This window comes from Equus asinus, chromosome 2 (genome assembly GCF_041296235.1).
Source record: "Equus asinus isolate D_3611 breed Donkey chromosome 2, EquAss-T2T_v2, whole genome shotgun sequence".
Lineage (NCBI taxonomy): Eukaryota > Metazoa > Chordata > Mammalia > Perissodactyla > Equidae > Equus > Equus asinus.
In genome coordinates this window covers 101032213-101050647 of record NC_091791.1, presented here as the reverse complement: position 1 = coordinate 101050647, position 18435 = coordinate 101032213, and the positions used below count along the sequence as shown (strand labels likewise).

Genomic DNA, 18435 nt, shown 5'->3' with positions numbered 1-18435 from the left:
TGGGGACAGTCACACGCGTTGTGCTTTATTTTTACGGGGGTGCTGATGCGTTTGATGGATTCTCTGCTCCGTGCGTGCGTGTGCGTGTGTGTGTCAGTCAATGGGTGCTGCGTGTGGATTTGTGGGCGGCACACTGTCGAAGGACAGCTCCAGGGAGACACGTGGCCACCTTGCAGAGTTTGTTCTTTGATATCACGCTGTTGCTCACACAGAAGGAGTCGGTTGGTAGTGTGAGCCCAAGAACAGAGGCAATATCAGGATTTAGGAGAACAAAAAAAAATCGCAGCCCGCCTGGAAACAGTGACTCTTGCTTACACATTTTGGGGTAAGTTGGTTGGCTGGCCACTGGCAAAAATGTCTGGGCATCCTGCTTTTAAGTAGGCTCTAGGACATCACTGAGGATGGTTTCGATTGTTTATGGATTCCCCCACAACCTGGAGTCAGGCCGGAAGTGCGTGCCTGGTGGCCTCCCTCCACCGGCCTCTCTGGAGGAGGCAGGTTGGCACCACCCCCTCATCAGAGTTGCTCAGTGGGCGTTGAGTCTGTGTGTGTGAACACGTCTGTGTGTTGGTTAGCGTGTGCCAGTGTGAGTTCAGTGTGTACGTGTGTGGTTGAGTATCTCTCCGTGAATCCGTACGTGTGCCCAGGTTGTTGGCAGCTCTGGAAAGAATGAGTGGACCAGAGTGGAGGGTGCGGCGATGGTCACATAGCAGGGCTCAACGATCACACAATTTGTCAATTAATGGACGGAGTAGTTGGGAACACAACTATGCCAGTAGTTTTCCAACTTGAGCCTACACCAGAAATCAAGAGGGCTTGTGATAACACAGAGCACTGGCCCCAATCCGGGGTTTCTGACTCAGCAGGTCTGGGGTGGGGCCCAGGAATTTGCATTTCTAACAAGTTCCCAGTGATGCTGATGCTGCTGGCCACACTTTGAGAAGCACTGGGCTACATGAAGAACTGACTGACTAACTGACAGTGAGTGGCAGAGGTGTGCCAGTGCAGAGGCAACTGGTCCATTTCCTGAGGCTGGGGTGGGGGTTGGGGGGCAGAGGGTGAGGCACAGAGAGGGCTGGTCCCTGAGATCCCTGGCCTCCGAGATTTTCTGAGGGGCACAGCCTCCTCCAGCTCCTGAGAGGCACCTCCCACTCCTGTGCTGGGCCCTGCAGACACAGAGCCCAGGAGCGGGGATGGTGGGGAAGCAAGCTGGAGCCACAGCCGCTAGGCTAGCACTCGAGGCAGGGTGTGCCACGGAGCAGGCAAGGCCAGAACCAAGTCAGCCTGAAGGTGTAGGCCATGGACTTCCCTGCCCACCCCACTGGACGGACCCCAGCGACCTCTGAAACCTAGGATAGAATAGACCCCCCCATGCCCACTGGGCAGGGAGCTGGGCCCCAAGACTGAACAAGATGCGGAGCGAGACCAAGAGGAGGGCCGGGATGGAAGAAGGAAGCTTAGCACCTTTATTGTCCAAGGAAAGCACACACACCTGAGGGCCACTCCCCAAATCGGGAAAAGCGGGAACAAAATACGGACTCTTTGGGACCAAGAGAGAAGGGGAGCATGCGGGGAATTTCTCCCTTCCCCAGGATTTCACACCGAAGCCCAGGGACCCGCTCCCAGCCCTGGTCCTCAGCGTCGCTGATCTGGTCCAGCAGCTTCACAGAGAAGCAGGAGCGGGCAGGAGACTGCGAGGCCCACAGCCCAGCTCTAGAGCCCCCTGGCTGCCCTGTCCACCCAGGCTGGAGCCAAGGGACAGCTGTGGCAGCCACGCCTGCCTCCTCATGTCACTGTCCCCTCGGGCATCAGCCCCCGGGGCAGGGAGAGCAGCTGGACTCAGTGACGGCAGGGAGCCCTCTCGAGCCCACGAGGCTCAAAGGGCCAGAGGAGAGGGGCAGGAGGATCCTGGAGCGGGGAGCCTTGGGGTGTCCGCCTGAGCAGAGCGAGGATCTGGGAACTGTAGGATTTATGAAAAATTGTAATAATTTTTTTTAAATTTTAAGTTGACAAGTATAAAAACAAGATGAAAACCACCCCAACTGGAAGGGGAACATGAAGCAGTCAATAAATACAGCCCGCGAGGGGAGGGGCGGGCGAGTCAGGAGCCGTGAGGTCTAGCGCGGCCGGTAGCAGTAGACGCCGTACTCTCGGCTCTGTGGGTCTGGGAAACCGAAGCTGCGGACACCAGGCTCCAGGGACCCGCAGTTGGGACGTGGGTGAGCCACAGGGTAGCGGGCGCTGCCATCGGCCAGCCAGCCGGCATCGCAGCGGTCCAGGCCACGGAACTTCCAGGCGGCAAAGAGCTGGCCCACCGTGGCGATCTGGGCGCCGTCCTCCTGGCAGGCCTCCCTTGCCTCCGCCAGCGTCAGCTTCTCGGGGTGCTCCAGGTAGTACACCCGCCCTGCAGGCAAGTGGGGCATGAGGGCAGGGCAGCAGGGGGGCAGCCGGAGAAGACAGCAGGGCCTGCTTCTATGCCAGCTCATCCAGACATTACAACCCGGCCCCAAACCCTGACAACGGAGCCCATGCTGTCTGCATCTGCAGTGGACACTTCAAGGGGCACCGTCCCCCTCCTCATCCCATCTCTGAGAGCTCCATCTCGCCTGCCCTGGGGCTGGGGTCCCCTAGTCATGTCTGTACTCCTCCCACCCTTCCCTAACTGCACCCTCGGTGGGCGCCCCACTTAGGCTTGACTGATCAGCATCTCTCATCTGCTCCATCACTTACTGAGCACCCACTATGTGGCAGGCACTTTTCAAAGTGCTGGGGATATGGCACGGAACCAATTTCTGTTTTTAGTTTATCTTCCCATGAAGTGAGCCGCTTTATAAAGAGAGGCTGTGTTTTATGCGTCTTTGATGCCCAGAGCCTAGTCTTGGCCCCAGCACGTAGTAGGCACTCAGGAAATGTTTGATGAATGAATAAACCAATGATTGGTGGGAAGCAGCAGGAGAGCACTGAAAACTCAGCCTGGCTTCCAGATCTGCGGGGGCTCCAGACCTCCAGGAGGAGGTGCCGGCAGGGCAGGCGGAGGGGTCCAGAAGCCCCCCAGGGGCTTCCCTCCCACCTGCAGGCCTGGGCCTGGCCGTCCCACTCACCCCTGAGGGCCGCAGCGAAGCAGAACACGTCATAGCGGTGCAGGCGGCGGTGGCGGGAGCCATAGCTGCGCACGCCGGGGGCCAGGCCCAGGCCGCCACAGGGCCGCCGGGCCTGCGCGATGGGGTACTGCACGGAGGCGTCCTGCAGCCAGCCCGCGTTGCACCAGTCCAGGCCCTCCTCCCAGGCCCGGAACAGCTGCTCGAAGGACGCCACTGCCGCGCCCTGCTCCTCGCAGGCCTGCTGGGCCTCGTGGAAGTTGAGCTGGTAGCGCCCCTGGGGGGGCTGGTAAGGGAAGACCACACCTGGGGAGGGAAGACAGAGGGGCTTGGAGGGGTGGGCAGGGGCCTAGTGGCTGGAGACCCCAGTGCCCTGCCCCCATGTCCACTGGGACATACATATGCTCCCCCAACACACACACACACACAGTCCCTCTCAGCAGCTCAGCGAGCCTGTCACCTCCTGTCCATCATCCAAGTGCAAGGCAAGCCGACCTCTGCTTTACACCTCCCTCCTAGAACTGGGCTGGCACACAGCAGGACTCAGCAAACGTTGATTAAGGTAATTAATTAATCAGCCAACTAATGTGCCCAACTATCGAAGGGAAATAATCCCTAATTCCCAGGGCTGTTGCGAGAACCCCAGTGCTATGGTCTCGGGGTGTCCCCCCCAGACTCCTATGTTGAAATCCTAACCCCTAAGGTGATGGTGTTCAGAGGCGGGGGCTTCAGGAGGTGCTCAGATTAGTGCCTTTATAAAGGAGACCCCAGAGACAGCCCCGCACCAGCCCCTTCCACCACGTGAGGACACAGTGAGAAATCTGGGAGGCGGAGGAGGGTCCTCCCCCAGCCAGGCTGGCACCCTGATCTCAGGCTTCCAGCCTCCAGAACTGTGAGCAGTAAGTGTTGTTTCTACGCCCCCTGGGCTGTGGTGGTCTGTTCCCACAGCCGAGCCCACTACGATACCAGTGAGGGTGCGCGGTCTCTCCAGCACCTGCCTCTGGGGGCAGGTGTGGCTCCCAGCCCCGCTCTCAGTAGCTGGGGCCTGATCATCTATGTCATCATTAATTTGGAAGCTTCTTGGGAGAATACAAGAAACTTTCCAAGTGTGACAGACGATTTTCAGGGGAAGGGGAGGCCCTAGAAGCCGTGGGACGAGGAGGGGCTCATAAAAGGCCTTAATAAAGGGGGCTTGAGGCCAGGGAGGTCCCCGGGTTGGGGGCTTCCCCTCCTGGTGCCAGGGTCTGGTAGGGGCCACAGGGTCCTCTCAAAAGTCACCACTTGTGTTTGAAATTTTACTATAATGAAAAGTTTTTTTAAACATCTAAGACCCGGTCTCTAGCACATCAGATAAACCTTAAGGAGACTGGTGTACCTAGCGGCCTGGACTGGCATGGCTGAGAAGCAGGGCCTGAAGTCCTCGGAAGCTCCTCCCTGTGGCCAGGGGCCGGGAACCATCCTGGGCCCCACACCCCCAATCTCCTCTGGAGCAGGAAGCCAGCCGCCTGGGCGGAGCGAGGTCGAGGGCACAGAGAGGTCTGTGGGCCTCGACAATCAGCTCACACCTCCGTGTGTGTCTGCAGGGGAGTTATTTCACACCTGGTTCCATCCCAAATTCCTTCCTTTGAAACCCCCGGAACGGAATGAGGGCTCCCTGTTTCTCTCCGGTCCCCTGTAGACAAATGACTCTCACAGGCTCCCTCCCAGCGCCCACCATCCCCAACATCAGGGATGGGAAATGTAGCCCCTCTGGGCCACCATCTAAGCCACATGGACTGGGGAAGTGGATGCTGATGGCAAAGGTCTGCCATTGATTGAGCTAGGCCTTGACACACATTTGACCCTCATCTCCTCTGAGGGAGGTCAAGGAGGAACTACCCTCGTTCCTCAGTTTACCCATGAGGGCTCTGGAGCTCTGGGGGGAGGAGGCATTTACCAGGAGCCACAGCTGGGATTGGGTGGACATGGAGACAAGTCATCTTTTTCCACCCCCCAAGCTGCTCCCTAACAGGCAGGAGAGATATGAGGACACACCTCCCGTCCTAGACACAGAGAACAGAAGTCACGTAGAGACCTCACCTGGGGCCCACATACGGATCTGGCTTGCAGGGTCTAACTGGTTTAGACAGCACTGAGGTTTTTTTTAAATAGGAGATTTTTACAGAAAAATCCAGAGAGTTCACATAAAAATATCAGCTTCTCTTGTCAAATCAGAAAATCTGGCTGGTTGGGCCTCCTTCTGGGATGGCATCATCAGCTGGGCCCTTTGGACGGAATGAGGGCTCGGCAGTGTGCCCCAGTCCCCACCGCTCCCTATCACCTGGCACTCGTCTGTGTTGCCTGCCAACCCGGCCTGAATCTCAGCTCTGTCTCTAATTAGCTGTGTGACCAGCTCCTGCTTTCCTCTCTCTGAATGGGGTGTGAGTGAGAGGCAGTGGATTCTGGAGACTGACTGCCTGGCATCAAATCCCTACTCCACCACTTATGAGCTATGTGACCTTAGGTAAGTTACTTGACCTCTCTGTGCCTCAGTTTCCTCATCTGCACAATGGGGGTGATAGTAACAGTAGCTTCCTCATGGGTTTGTCTTGAAGATTAAATGTTTTCCTGTTTAAAGCACAAAGGTCTGCATGCTTCCCGGGGCCCTCTCCCCTCGGCCCCCGGGGTCCCAGCATCATGCACCCCCGTCAGGGTCTCACCCCGCAGCTCCAGCTCCACCAGGCCGCTCTCATCTTCCAGCCCGTCAATGACCTCGCAGCGGTAGCGCCCGGAGTCCTCCAGCCGCAGGTCCTGCATCTCCAGCGACGCCTCGCGCTCCCCGTCCCGCCGCAGACGCACCCGGCCTTGGTAGTCTCCGAAGGAGCGGTGTCTCAGCCCAATGGCCACCAGCACGTCCTGCTCGGGGGCCCCGTTCTCCGACAGCTTCCACCATTTGACGCGCACGGGCCTGGGGGAGGCCAGGGCCGGCGCGTAGTGGTAGCGGCAGGGCAGGGTCACATTGGCCCCTTGGTGGGAGAACAGAGTCTCCTGGGGCGTGTCCACCACCAGCTTCACTCCGTTGAAGAGGCCTGGGGGGTAGGGGGGTGCAGAGGGGGATCTCATCCAAGCTCCCGCCAGGCTGCCCGCCTCCCTGTATCCACGCTCTGCATCCAGCTCCTTCCATCAAGAGGCGACTGCTCCCCCCTCCCTTGAACCTGTGCTGGCCTTGCCACTTGCTGTGACCAAATGGACGTGGCGGAAGTGACGGCTGCCTTGTGCCTGTTCTGAGCCCAGGCCCCAGGGGACCCTGCGGCTTCCACTTTCGGGACCTTGCCAGCCGCCATCAGAGCACACCTGGGCTCACCTGCTGGAGGACGAAAGCGCAGGGAGCCGTCCCAACTGGGGCCATCCGGGACCAACCAGCCCCCCCGCCCCGACCTGCCCGCCGACTGCAGGCACAGTGAGCGCGCCCAAATGCTGCCCCACGGAATCACGAGCAAAACAAATGGCTGCTGTCTCAAGCCGCGAAGTTTGTTGTGCAGCAAAAGCTATGTGATGTGGCAGGCGACAGAGCACCGCCGTACAGGGGGTGGGGTGGCTAGGACCCAGATGCCCCCAGTCTCCCTCTCTGTGACACGGGCCACAGGAGAGCACAGCCTGCCCTTCGCTCTCTTCCAACTGCCTGCCGTGACTCTGCCCGAATTCCTAGTAACGCAGGTAAGATGAGGCAGGGACTTCTAGAGGAGACTGTGCTCAGGGCTCAAGGGCACAAAGAAACCAGAGCCTAACAGGCAACACAGAAAGCAAGCGCATGGGCCAGGCTGGCTCGTCTTTAGTTGAGACCCACTATAGCGGTCTCACTGTGTCACGACCCTGGTGAGGACTTCGGGCCCCTGGAGGTACACAGGGCGGGGGCAGAGGGGCAGCCTGGGGGGTCAGCAGGAGATAGACAAGGAGGCTCCCCACAGAGCATGTCACGCTGAACGAGAGCTGCACCTGACGACCAGATGCTCCTCTGCAGCGGTTCTCAAAGTGGGTCCTGGGCTGGCAGCACCAGCACCGCTGGGAACTTTTTAGAAATGCATTGTTGGGCCCCACCCAGCGATGCTGAATCAGAAGCTCTGGGGGTGACGCCCAGAAATCAGTGTCCTAACAAGTGCTGCAGGTGACTCTGTGGTCACTCAAGCTGGAGGATCCTGCTCTGGATGACAGGACACAGCGGTCTGAGAGCACAGGCCCAGAGGCAGGCAAGATGGGCTTGAGTCTCAGCTTTTCACAACACGTAGTCTAGAGAAATCGAGCCTCGGTTTCCTCCTTTGTAGCATGGGATAGTAACGGGACCTACAGAGGGCTGAGAGAGGCTCAGATCAGGTGAGGCGGGACACCTGGCACAGAGAAAGAGCTCAACAGACATGAGCCCGGCTGTCATTTGGTGTCAATGCCCTTTGTGTTCCCAGAGCTCTTTAGTAAAGTTGTGTCTGAAGCTTTAACCTGAATAAAGTGAAAATGTTTAGCTAAATCATATGACAAAATACTAAACAGCCATGTCAAATAACCTGGCAGACGTGTATTCTATGAAACAACAAAATTACACGTACAGCATGAGGCTAAAGGAAATTCTCTTAATCATGTATGAAAGGCTGGAAGGATACACCTAAAACGTTAGCAGTGGTTCCCCTGGGTGGGGGCACTATTTGTGATTTTGCTCACATATATTCAGGAACTAAAGGGAAGGAGAAAAATGAAGAGTTGGCCTGGTCAAGTGGTGGACTGATGGGTAGAAAGTTGATGTTTTTAAGTTTCCTTGAATCTCATTAAAGTGTGCTTGTACAACAAAACCAATTCTGGAGAAAAGGGGTGTGGTAGGCTAAGCAATGGCTCCCCCAAATATCCAGGGCCTCTTCCCTGGAACCTGGGAGTGTCACCTTTTACAGTCAAATGGATTTTGTAGATGGCATTAAATCAATGAACTAGAGATGGGGGGCGGTATTCTGGGTTTTCCAGATGGGCCCGAAATGCAATCAGAAGTATCTTTTTAGAAGGAGGCAGAGGGAGACTTGCCCACAGAGGAGGAGAGGGCAATATGACCATGGAGGCAGAGACTGGAGTGACACAGCAGCAAGGTATGCAGGCAGCCACCTGGAACCAGAGGAGGCAGAGAGCGGCTTCTCCCCCAGAGCCTTGAGGGAGCCCACATCAAGACGGGGAGGGGCCAGGCATTGCTCATTTTCCAAGTCCTTCCACAGACAGATTTCAGCATGGCCTCTTAAGATCCGTGTGCCCTGAGCACCTGGCTCAACCCTCTGAGCCTCCGTTTCCTCATCTACAAAATGGAATAATAAACAGTATCTGCTTTTGGGGCTGCGAGGGCAGCCAACATTCATCGAGCCTGGTCAGGGCCCGTGCTGCCCTGGATGTTAAATGTTTTATTCTCACCCTTGCCCATGTCAGGGTGTTTGTGAGGTTTACATGAGACAATGTAGGTAAGGCACCTAGAAGCCTGCCTGGCACATAGTAGGTGTGCAGCCACCACCAACTAAAATGTCACCTGCCCAAAGCAACGTAGCTAGGAAGTGGCAACATTAAGACTGAAACTCACATCTGTCTGACCCCAACCCCCTTCCACTGGGGACATCAGGGGAGGTCACATTTATGCTCGGTCTTGACAAACTGGCAGGATGTTGGGAAAGTATAAAAAGCACAAGTGGTCGTCCTTAAGTGCATTGGGCTCCGTGTCCGTGGGGCTGGCAAACACAGAGTGACTCAAGCATCTCGTGTTAGAAGCGAGCCTGGCCTAATGCAAAGTCCCCAATGGGAAGAGGGCTGCTGGGTCACAGCAGGGGCCAGGGGAGGTCTCGGTCACCCGGCGGGCGGAGCCCAAGCTGGGCCCAAAAGGCGGCCCACCTTCGCCATGGCCGTTGCCCACGGGGCTGCTGGAGTAATAGAAGCCGTTGTAGAAGGGCAGCCCGGAGACGCCGGCCAGCGGGAGCAGCAGCAGGACCAGCAGCCCCATGGCGTCATGCATGGCGGCAGCTCCGGGGGTCCTGGGCAGGGCTGGGGCCCGGGGCCAACTGGGAAGAGGAGAAAAACAAGCCAGTTAGAGAAGCCCCACTGTGGGGGCTGGGGACCCCTGGGCTCCAGCACCTACTCGCTCAACAAGTATTATGGAGCATCTTCTGTGAGCCAAGAGCCAAGAAGACAGCAGTGACGAGTTAGACAAGGTCCCTGCTCTCCGGGGGCCACAGCCCACAGGCAAGATGGCCATGAGCAAGCCAACAAATCCTGACTTACGAGGCAGCAGAGAGACGTGGAGAAATTAAGCAGGACAACACGATAGCATCGACGTTTTTCAAACTGCAGGTTTGAATTTGAAAGGCTGTGAGCAGCATTTTTTAACGGCATGGAAGAGACTGGACTAGACTAGAAAATACCAGGGCACATCCGTATTTGGGGAGGATGAGGCCTACATTGTGAAGCTTTTGTTTTGGCAGAAAGGTGTGTGGGGATGAAGTGGGGAGGTCACAATGTGAAATTTATTTCGTATCTTGGGTCAAGGTCCAAAAAAATTTAAACATCACAGTAGAACACTTCTGAGGGGCTGTTCGGGTTGCGGTGGACACTCAAATAAAATAGCTGTTCCACAGGCTGTCGTTTGTTGATTTGATTTTTTTGAATATTGCACTAAAATATTATGTCTTGATTACTGAATTTTTTTGGCACACACACACTCCCCCCCTTAAGTTTGTGCCCAAGGCCAGTGCCTCACGCACCTTCCCGGGTCCCTGCCCTGGTCATCGCCATCTACTGAGCGCTGGATCAGGCCTCCGAGGAGCTCCGTGCAGGGAGGGGGCAGTCACAGGCTGGGGGTCACCATGCTGTGTGGTGAGCACAAAGATGGGGTGCAGAGAAGGAGCAGGGAAGCTAGACTGAGGTCCAGGAGGGAGCCAGATGGCACAGGACAGCGGGGTTTGCCCAGCAGGGACCCAGCAAACGCAGAGATGCAGAGGCCAGAGAGAGCGCGTGCGGGCTGGGCCGTGCTGGAAGTTCTCCATTGGTGCCCCACATCTGCCCTGCACTGGTCCCTGTGTGCCACTTCTCCCAGGCGCCCTGGCCCTCTGACTTCCAGCCAGACTCAGCGAGTGGGAGGCACCCACAGGAGATGGGCAGGCGGGGGAGGAAAGAGCAGAGAGGGCTTTATTTCCTCCCTGCCGGTCCTCACTCTAGTGCCTCTGCCACACCTGTGACCCTCAGGAGCACGGCTCCAGCGGGGGCTCCTCTCCCAGGACCCGCTCGCCTGGGTTCTGTAACACCATTTCCTCACCTGTCCCCTCCAGGCCTAGGGGGCAGTGAGGGCCCATGCTTGGCCCTGCATCCCCCACTCCCCTGTCTGCTGCATCCACCCTCCTCTCTAGGAGTCATCCCTTCATCGGATTCTCTTTATTGCAAACTTCTAGGGCGAATTCTGCTTCCTGCCAAGCCCTGGCTGATACCAGGGAGAGGAGGGAAGGGGTCAGCGAGACCAGTGTTTGACGGCTTGGTGCCAGGCTCAGCAGCCTGTCCTTTGTCCCAAAGGCCCTGGGCTGCCAGGAATGGCTTTAAGCGGAGGACCACAGGGTCAGCCCTACATCTTAGAAACAGCCCTCCTGGGTGGACCAGAAGGGGCTGTGGGGCAACAAGGCCAGAGCAGGCATCTAGAAGCCTAACTATGATCATCACGCAGCATTGCGGGAAACCGCTTAGAGTGTAATTTAAAACAGCCAAAGCGGAAGCCAGAACCGCCACTCTACTGTGACTGTCAGTATGTGGCCCTACAAAGGACTGTGCACAGGAGCCAGAAGGGGGAGGGAACAAGAGAAAGAGAGAGAGAAAGGGAGAAAGGGGAGGAGGAAGGGGGAAAGACAAGACAAACATCGGACTACAAGGGTGTAGGACTGTGGAGGAAACATTCTTGTTTCCAGAACAGTCAGGAGCTCCCGCGGGAGAGGAAGTTAGGGATGTGGAGGAGGTGGCGATGTAGACCCCACTGTTCTCTCTGACATCTTTGCAGAGACCCCGAGGCGCAGACTTGCCCTGCGAGCTGTGCCCTGCAGGAGGACACTGCCCTCTGAGGCCTCGCTTCTTGTCCCAGAGGAATCCCCAGGCGACACCCATAAAGCCCCTTGGTGACGTGGATCTGGGCAGCCCAGGCACAGGCAGGCAACCTAAGGCAGAGATTGGGGACGGGAGGATCCGGGTTCAAATCACAGCTCCGCCACTCACGAGCTGTGTGACCCTGGAGGGGTTTCCTCACATGTGAAAGAGAGATCGTAAAACTCACCACGACTTATTGCTCCCCAATATGCGCTACTTTTCTCCTGTAGTAGCAGAATTCTAGATCCGTGTGACGAGTAAGCTGAAGGCTGTGTGTCCAGCCTCCCTGGCGGCTGGGCGGGGCTGACCCATGGCAGCGCCCAGAAATAACACGTGCCCCATGCAGGACATGCCATTCAAACAATTAGGGACACCTTTCCCTGGTATTTTTCGCCCCAACCTCCTGGCGACTGAGCAGCCACGTTAGACTCAGAGATGGAAACCACAGATCGAATGGCAGGGCCACCCCTCCAGCCCTGGCCCTCCCCTACCTGCACCAGGTCATGAGAGAGAAACAAAGTCCCATGGTATTTAAGGTCGCATCTCAAGTCCCCTTTGTGAACGCAGCTTAGCCTGACAAACAACTCACTTCCACTTTATGATAGGCATAAAAATATTAAAGCTGCGTTTCATGAGCACATACGATCTCATTTAATCCTCACCACCACCCCTGAGATGGGACCTATTAGTACCCGCATTTTACAGACGGGAAAACCAAGGCCCAGAGAGATTAAATAATGCCCCAAGGTCATCCAGCGAGGAAGTGGCAGAGTGAGGATTTGAACCCACCCCAGTGCGCAAGCCCGGAACCACTGGGTCTAACTCAGGGAAGTGATGTGTGTGGAGCAGGTAGCCCAGGGCCTGGCTTGGAGCTGGTTTCCTTTCCTCCTTTGAGGTCCCACATTCGGAAGGAGGAGGGAAGTGGAATGAGGGCCCAGAGGGTTGTTGATGCTGCGCTGGATGCCCCAGGGGTTCACTCTGGCCCGGGGCGCCCAGAGCCTCCGTGTGCAGCGTTTGCAGCCTCTTCCAGCAGCTCTTCCGGTGCAGACGCTCCCCGGTAAGAAAGCGCTTCCCCAGAACGAGCAAAGGCGGGCGCTGCTGCCAGTGATTTTGTATTAAAAAAAAAAAAGTGGATTTTTGCAGGATCATGCATGAAAAACGAACAAGCTTAGGGGAAAAATAAGTTTGGGACAGATGACTGCAAATTATATGCAACTTGGTGAGCAGAGGACTAACAAAAACAAGGACAACCCTAACAAAAAAACACCAACCCCTTTAACTCTCCCCTGACAGTGGCACCCACTGGGCACCAAACCCACTGGCCCCCTGACAGTGGCACCAAAGGGTCAATCGGCCCTTTGCAGCCTTCATGGCTGTGGCAAGGGAGACCTCCTTTGAGACGGAGGTCCTTGGGGGCACTGGATTCTAACAGAAACCAGATTGACCAAAGTTAAAAATCTGACCCAGGGTGAACCATCTTCTTCGATCTTTTTTTTGTGTGTGAGGAAGATTGGCCCTGGGCTAACATCTGTTTCCAATCTTCCTCTGTTTGCTTAAGGAAGATCGTTGCTGAGCTAACGTCTGTGCCAATCTTCCTCTGTTTTATGTGGGATGCCGCCAGCATGGCCTGACGAGCGGTGCTACGTCTGTGCCAGGGATCCAAACCCAAGAACCCAGGGCCACTGAAGCAGAGCGCGTGAACTAAACCACTACGCCACTGGGCCGGCCCCTCGATCATTTTTTTAACACGGGGGAAATGTCTTTGCAACTTCTGCATCATTTCCCACTTTTATCAGAAACCGTGGCGTGTAGAGCAGCACACAGGCAGCCTCCCTCAGCAGAGCTACCGCGTCCTTGAGTTGGGATGGTGAGAGTCTGGACGCTGGGAGCTGGGGGAACTCGGCGGGAAGAGATGCTGCGTGCGTTACCCAAATCTGTCTGGCTCCTGAGTTTTGGACAGTGGATCATAAGAGTTCAGTTAGCGAGGGAAAGGCACGTTCTGCAGGACTGCTGGCATTTGTCCTGAGGAAGTCACACGCTGCTACAGCTTGCTCTTTAAATGTGAGAAATTGCGACACGGTCGCTCCAACACATCAGGGTGCTGGGAACCCACCACAGGACCAATGCGATTCCATATGACGGTGACACGGTCCCCTCATCGTTCTGACATCATGAATGAGGAAATTCACAGTTCAGAAACACTCGCTGAGACAGAACAGACTGCGGCCCCTTCCGGCGTCCCCCGGCGAGCTCCCAGGCACCCCTTCCCGGCCTGGGGGACCCCAGCACCCACTCACAACCTCAAGCCTAGGCCCCACACTTGCTCCCTGCGTCTTAAAGGGCTTCCATGTCTGGCAGTTCCTCAGTCCTCGCAAGAGCTCCCCCACCCCCCTCAGCAAGGAGAACTGTACTCTCCCGCATTTAATCCACAGGCAGACAGAGGCACAGAGATGTGAAGCAACGGTCGAAAGGTCACACAGGCAGGAGGCAGGACTCTCCGCTGAGCTCTTTCAGCCAACCCTCACAACCGTCTGTCACATTCAAGGACTGCCTTCCACTGGTCAATGCACTTTCGTGGATGTAGTCGCCTGTGGGACTCACAATATCATAATTATTGTCCCCGTCGTACAGACAAGGAAACTGAGGTTCAGAGATGCTAGGTTGCTCGGCTAAGGTTACCCAGGTGATAGATGAAGGGGCTGGTGAACGCGTCTCCCATGTGCGGGGCACAGTTCTAGGCACGGGGGACGGAAACCGGAAGTCATCGTGGAGTTTACATTCTAGTGAGGGAGATGGACAGTAAACACAACGGGGGACGTATGCGATGTGAAAGCGACATACGTGACAGAAGTGGAAGAAGCGGGGGACAAGGGTGCTCCTGGAGACAGGATGGATCAGGAAGGTCCCTGAGAAGGGGATCAATGGTGAAGATGAGAGCTTTGGAGATGGTAGGGAAAAGCATTCCGAGAGAGGGAACAGCAAGTGCAAAGGCCTTTGGCAGGAATAGCTTGAAGTCCAGGGAGGCTGGAGCCCAGGGAGAAAGAGGGAGGGTGGTAGGAGATGCTGTCCGAGGGGCAGTCACAGGCCCCACAATGTGGCACCGAAGGGAAGACACAAAGAGTGTCCAGCAGAGGAGCATCAGGAGCCTGACTGACATTCTAAACCCATCATTCTGGCTGTCCTCCTCCCACCGGTCAGGGGCGTGTCCTCAGCCTGGCTCCTCCTCCTTTGGAGCTACAAACAGCCTTGTCCTCTGTTCCTCCGGGCCCTCTCCAGTCTGGGCGCTCCCTGGCTTTCCTCTGGTTTAGGAACACTACCGCCAATGGCGAGGTGTGACCAGGTCAACACCCCTCTTGGCTGGATGCGAGCCCAGCAGTCATCCAACCTTGGGGGTGGAGGGGCACGCCAAGAAAACCGAAATGAGCTCTGAAGAAAAGATCAGCCTAGTGTCCTGGAGCTCCACCCGGGTGGAAGCTGGCCCCCTCCTGTAGCCCCCCAAGAGGAGGCAGCACACAAGCCTGAGGTTCTGAGTTAGGCTTGCCGAGTTTGTATCGAGGCTCTCCGACCTGCTGGCTGGGTGACCCTGGGCAAGCCACGTGACCTCTCTGAATAGAAGTCTCCCCATCTCCAGAGAAGACTAACAGGGAAGCTCGGGGGCCGAGCACAAGGACCACCCTGACTGTTATGCTAAAGCACAGGGCAGTGTAGCGATGGACCGCCTCTGCTTCCCCTCAGGACCACCACAGACCTGCCACCAGCTGGAAGGCCCAAGATCGAGTCTAGCCCAGTCCCCGTGGCAGTGGGTGGCTCCCCAAGTCAGCTGGAGCCTTGCCTGGGCACCCAGACCTGGGCTCAGCATTAGAGCCAGACACACCTGCATCCTACAGAGTGACCTTGGGCAAGTTACTCCACCTGTCTGTGCCTCCATTTCCTCATCTGTAAAAAATGGATAACAACAGCCCCCTCCCTATAGGGCCGTGGTGAGGATCACACCAGATGAATGACATCCAGCCCCCGACCGCACAGCAAGTGAGCAACAATCAGCAGCTGATATTATTGGCAGAGGAACATGGCGGCAGATTTCAGAACCAGATTGGCCACCTGGATTTGGTTCTGGCTCCATCCACTTAGTAACAGTCTGCCATTGAGAAGTCACTGAGCCTCACTTTCATCTGTAAAATGGGGGGTCACAAGAGTACCGACCAGAAAATATTTTCATGAAGATTAAGGGAGAGAATGTCTGCAGAGCAATGGAGGGGGCAAGCACTCAAAAACACTAGCTAGGATTACTACTAATCACTTACAAAGTGAAGTCTCACGTTATTTCAGCGGATCCTCCTCCCTTCTCATTTCCTGGGAGAGAAAGCAGCCACCATTGCCTTCTCTTTACAGTTGGAGAACCCGAGGCCAAGGGCATGGAAGTGAGTGAACTACCCAAGGCTTTATCTTTGGTAAATAGGTGGAAATTAGACCTATTCTGACCTCCCATCCTTTGTTTTTCCCAGCACCACTTGCCTCAGGACCCCTCCACATACCGGGACAAGCCCAACCCTGACTTGGGAAGAAGACGGAGCGCCACCGGACAAGCCTCCGAGGGCCACGCGACCGTGCCAGTCCCCCAGACACCAGCAGAGGGCAGCATTGTCCTCCAGGTCTCCGCGAGCCCGCCTCCCAGCGTGGAATTTTACTTCGGTGCCCCCTGTATAGACAAGGCTTACAAGCGCCTTTGAACCGTGCGGCTCCGGAAAGTGGAAGGCGAAGGTGTTTCCTAGCAGCGTGCCCGGCCCGCTGGCCCTGCAGGGCCCCGGGAGAGGGGCCAGGCGCGGTCCATCACCTCCCCCTGCTGCAGAGAGCAGAGGCACTCCCGAGGGCCAGCGCTGGACACCGCAGTCCAGACTGGGTCACAGGCTGCTCGGGGCCACCTGGCGAGTTGGTGACAGAGTGCTTTGCGCTATTTCCTCTCTGAGCGACCCCATCCAGGGCTCTACCCTCCGCCCTCTCGGCCCCTTCTGGTCTCGCTGTTCCTAAGGCAGAAACCCCAGTGGACCGAGGTCTGAAACCGATGGGCATCTCTGGCGTTTGCCCCGGGACGGCCAGCGCGGGCTGCCACAGGCCGAGAGGCGCAGGTCCGCCCGCCCGCCGCCTCGCGGCTGGTCCCCAGCCCCTCTCAGTGTTCTCGTGGCCCCGAGCATCCGACAGATGCCCCGGGGCAGAGCCCGGTGCGCGGTGCGCTGTGCTGGCGGCGGCAGAACCCGGACAGGAGATGGGAAGGAGTCCAGCGGCCCCGGTGGGAAGGTGGCTGCACCCGGGCGGTGGTCTCCGAGGCCACGGGTTTCGCTCGGGATCTGCCTCCTGGCGGCTCGCACCAGGGCCCAGCGCCCCCGCACCGCACCCACCCCACCCGCCCCCAGTCGCCCCCGCCGGCGATCCCACCCCAGCTCCGCCCCGACCCTGGTGCCCGGCTCATTCCCCCTGCCCGCTTCCCGGACCTTGCCCAGGGAGGCGTGGGGGCTGCACAAGACCCAAAGTGGGGAGGGAGGAAACCTGGCCCCCACGGGGCCCCAGGAACCCGGCCATCCCCGACCCACATACCGTCCCCAGGCGGCTCCTAGACGGCGCGAGCGCTGTTGGCCGCGGGCTGTCCGGGTCGAGGAAGCAGGCGGATTTGGGGATCTTGAATGGCCAGAAAGGAAGCGATTGCGGACAAACCCTCGCGCTCCCGCCGGGCCAGCCCCTTAAAGGAAGACACGCCCCTTTCCCTCCAAAGGCTGGGCCCAAAGGGAGGAGTTGCTGCAGGATTGGGCTGAATCCAGACTTGGCTGGGGACCACCCCTCGAAGCGCGGAGCCGCTGGCCAAGCTGTGAAGGTAATGTCCAGGAGTTGAGGTTGTCACAACTTGGGGGAGGAGGTAAGTGATGGATGAAAGAGGAGAGTAGGCAGAAGAAGGGTCCCATAAGAACGCCCTGGTTAACCAAAAACAGGGGACTTAGCAGGAGGAGCCCCCCTCCTGCACTCTGCAGGTGGACTTTCTGGCCCGCACGGTGGGGAGTGGAAAGAGTGAGGCTCTCTATGCTGACCTCCCCCCACCATCACCAATAGCTGAAAGGGGGTGTGAACACCCCTCCTGCCCTGGAGTTCAGCTATCATGAACCCGCCAGCCAGACTCAACTCAGGGTCAGGCATGTGGATGCTGCCCTAGAGGGTGAGGCTAGAATGAGTGGCCCTGGGGCCACAGGAGGCATAGGCTGGCATGTTCCCAGCAGCCTGCAGGGGCAAGCAGGCTTCTGACTGGTCCTCCAACAGGGGGACCCTCCCTTAGAATCCTGACATCTGTCAGCACAGCCATCCCGGCAGCCACCTCCCAGGATGCCTCTGTTTGGACAGAGTGTTTTCTTTCCCGTCCAGACCAAGGGGGCCCTGGCCTGGACAGCACCATTGTTCCCTCAGCAGAAAAGCCAAGAGAGGTCCTTCCATGTGGCTGGGAGGAGGACCACAGGGTCACTGAGCCCAGCGCCTCTTCCTAAATACATTCGACAGCCCGCATGCTCACGTGCACATGCCTCTGGGGGGGGGGGGTGTGCACGTGCGCTACACTCACACACAGCCAGGAGTAAATCAGAGAGCAAAGAGCTGCAGTGGACTAGAAGCTAAACTGTATCCAAAGTGAACACCAGGCTTGATGGGCAAGAGGGAGCCAATGAAGGTTCCTCTGCGAGGAGGAGAGACATGACTGAGCACTGTGTGCAGGATGGATGGGAGGGGAAATAAACAGGACATAAATACCAATCTGGAAACTCTTGCAAGCTTCCTTGATGACAATGACCGAAGTCTATGAGGCCTCCCACGGGGCGGGCTTTAGTCCCCACAAGGTCCTATTTTTTCCATTTTACGGAGGAGGGAACTGAGGCCCAGAGAGATTTAACTGCCAAGGTCACTCGGAGGCAGGATTTGAACCCAGGTCGTCCAGCTAGAGACCCTGAGCCCCTAACCACTCTGCTATACTTAAACCAGGAAGGGAAAGGAGACTGGACTCCTGGGAGAGGCGGGGCGATGGGTCCCAGTGCTGACAGCCACAGGTGCAAGGAGAGGGATGGACAGGGGAGGTCAGCTTTGGGATGAGTTTAATGCTGGGGGGGGCAGGGCTGGCCAGCAGGCAGAACCTCAAAGGTGGCTCTCAGGACTGCAGTCAGGAATAAAAAAGTCAATTCGTGGAGGCGATGCTCAAAGC

At 57.2% G+C, this 18435-nt stretch overlaps 1 protein-coding gene across 1 annotated transcript; it reads right to left on the bottom strand.

The window, feature by feature from the left end:
- Positions 1–1444: 1444 nt before the first annotated feature.
- On the bottom strand, positions 1445–16942 carry HAPLN3 (hyaluronan and proteoglycan link protein 3). The gene is made up of 5 exons (XM_014842554.3): positions 16800–16942; positions 8982–9148; positions 5798–6166; positions 3102–3404; positions 1445–2404 (listed from the first exon to the last, which is right to left on the bottom strand). Exons 2-5 carry the CDS (start codon positions 9100–9102, stop codon positions 2118–2120), a joined length of 1080 nt encoding a protein of 359 aa, XP_014698040.1. The 5' UTR covers positions 9103–9148; positions 16800–16942; the 3' UTR covers positions 1445–2117.
- Positions 16943–18435: the final 1493 nt, after the last annotated feature.

Bases quoted from the DNA above. Each gene is read 5' to 3' on its own strand.
- HAPLN3 (XM_014842554.3), bottom strand. From the start codon at position 9,102: ATGCATGACGCCATGGGGCTGCTGGTCCTGCTGCTGCTCCCGCTGGCC. The intron at 6,167-8,981 runs GTGGGCCGCCTT...CCTACCCCCCAG, and splicing joins GGGCAACGGCCATGGCGAAG to GCCTCTTCAACGGAGTGAAG. The intron at 3,405-5,797 runs GTGAGACCCTGA...TTCCCTCCCCAG, and splicing joins GGTGGAGCTGGAGCTGCGGG to GTGTGGTCTTCCCTTACCAG.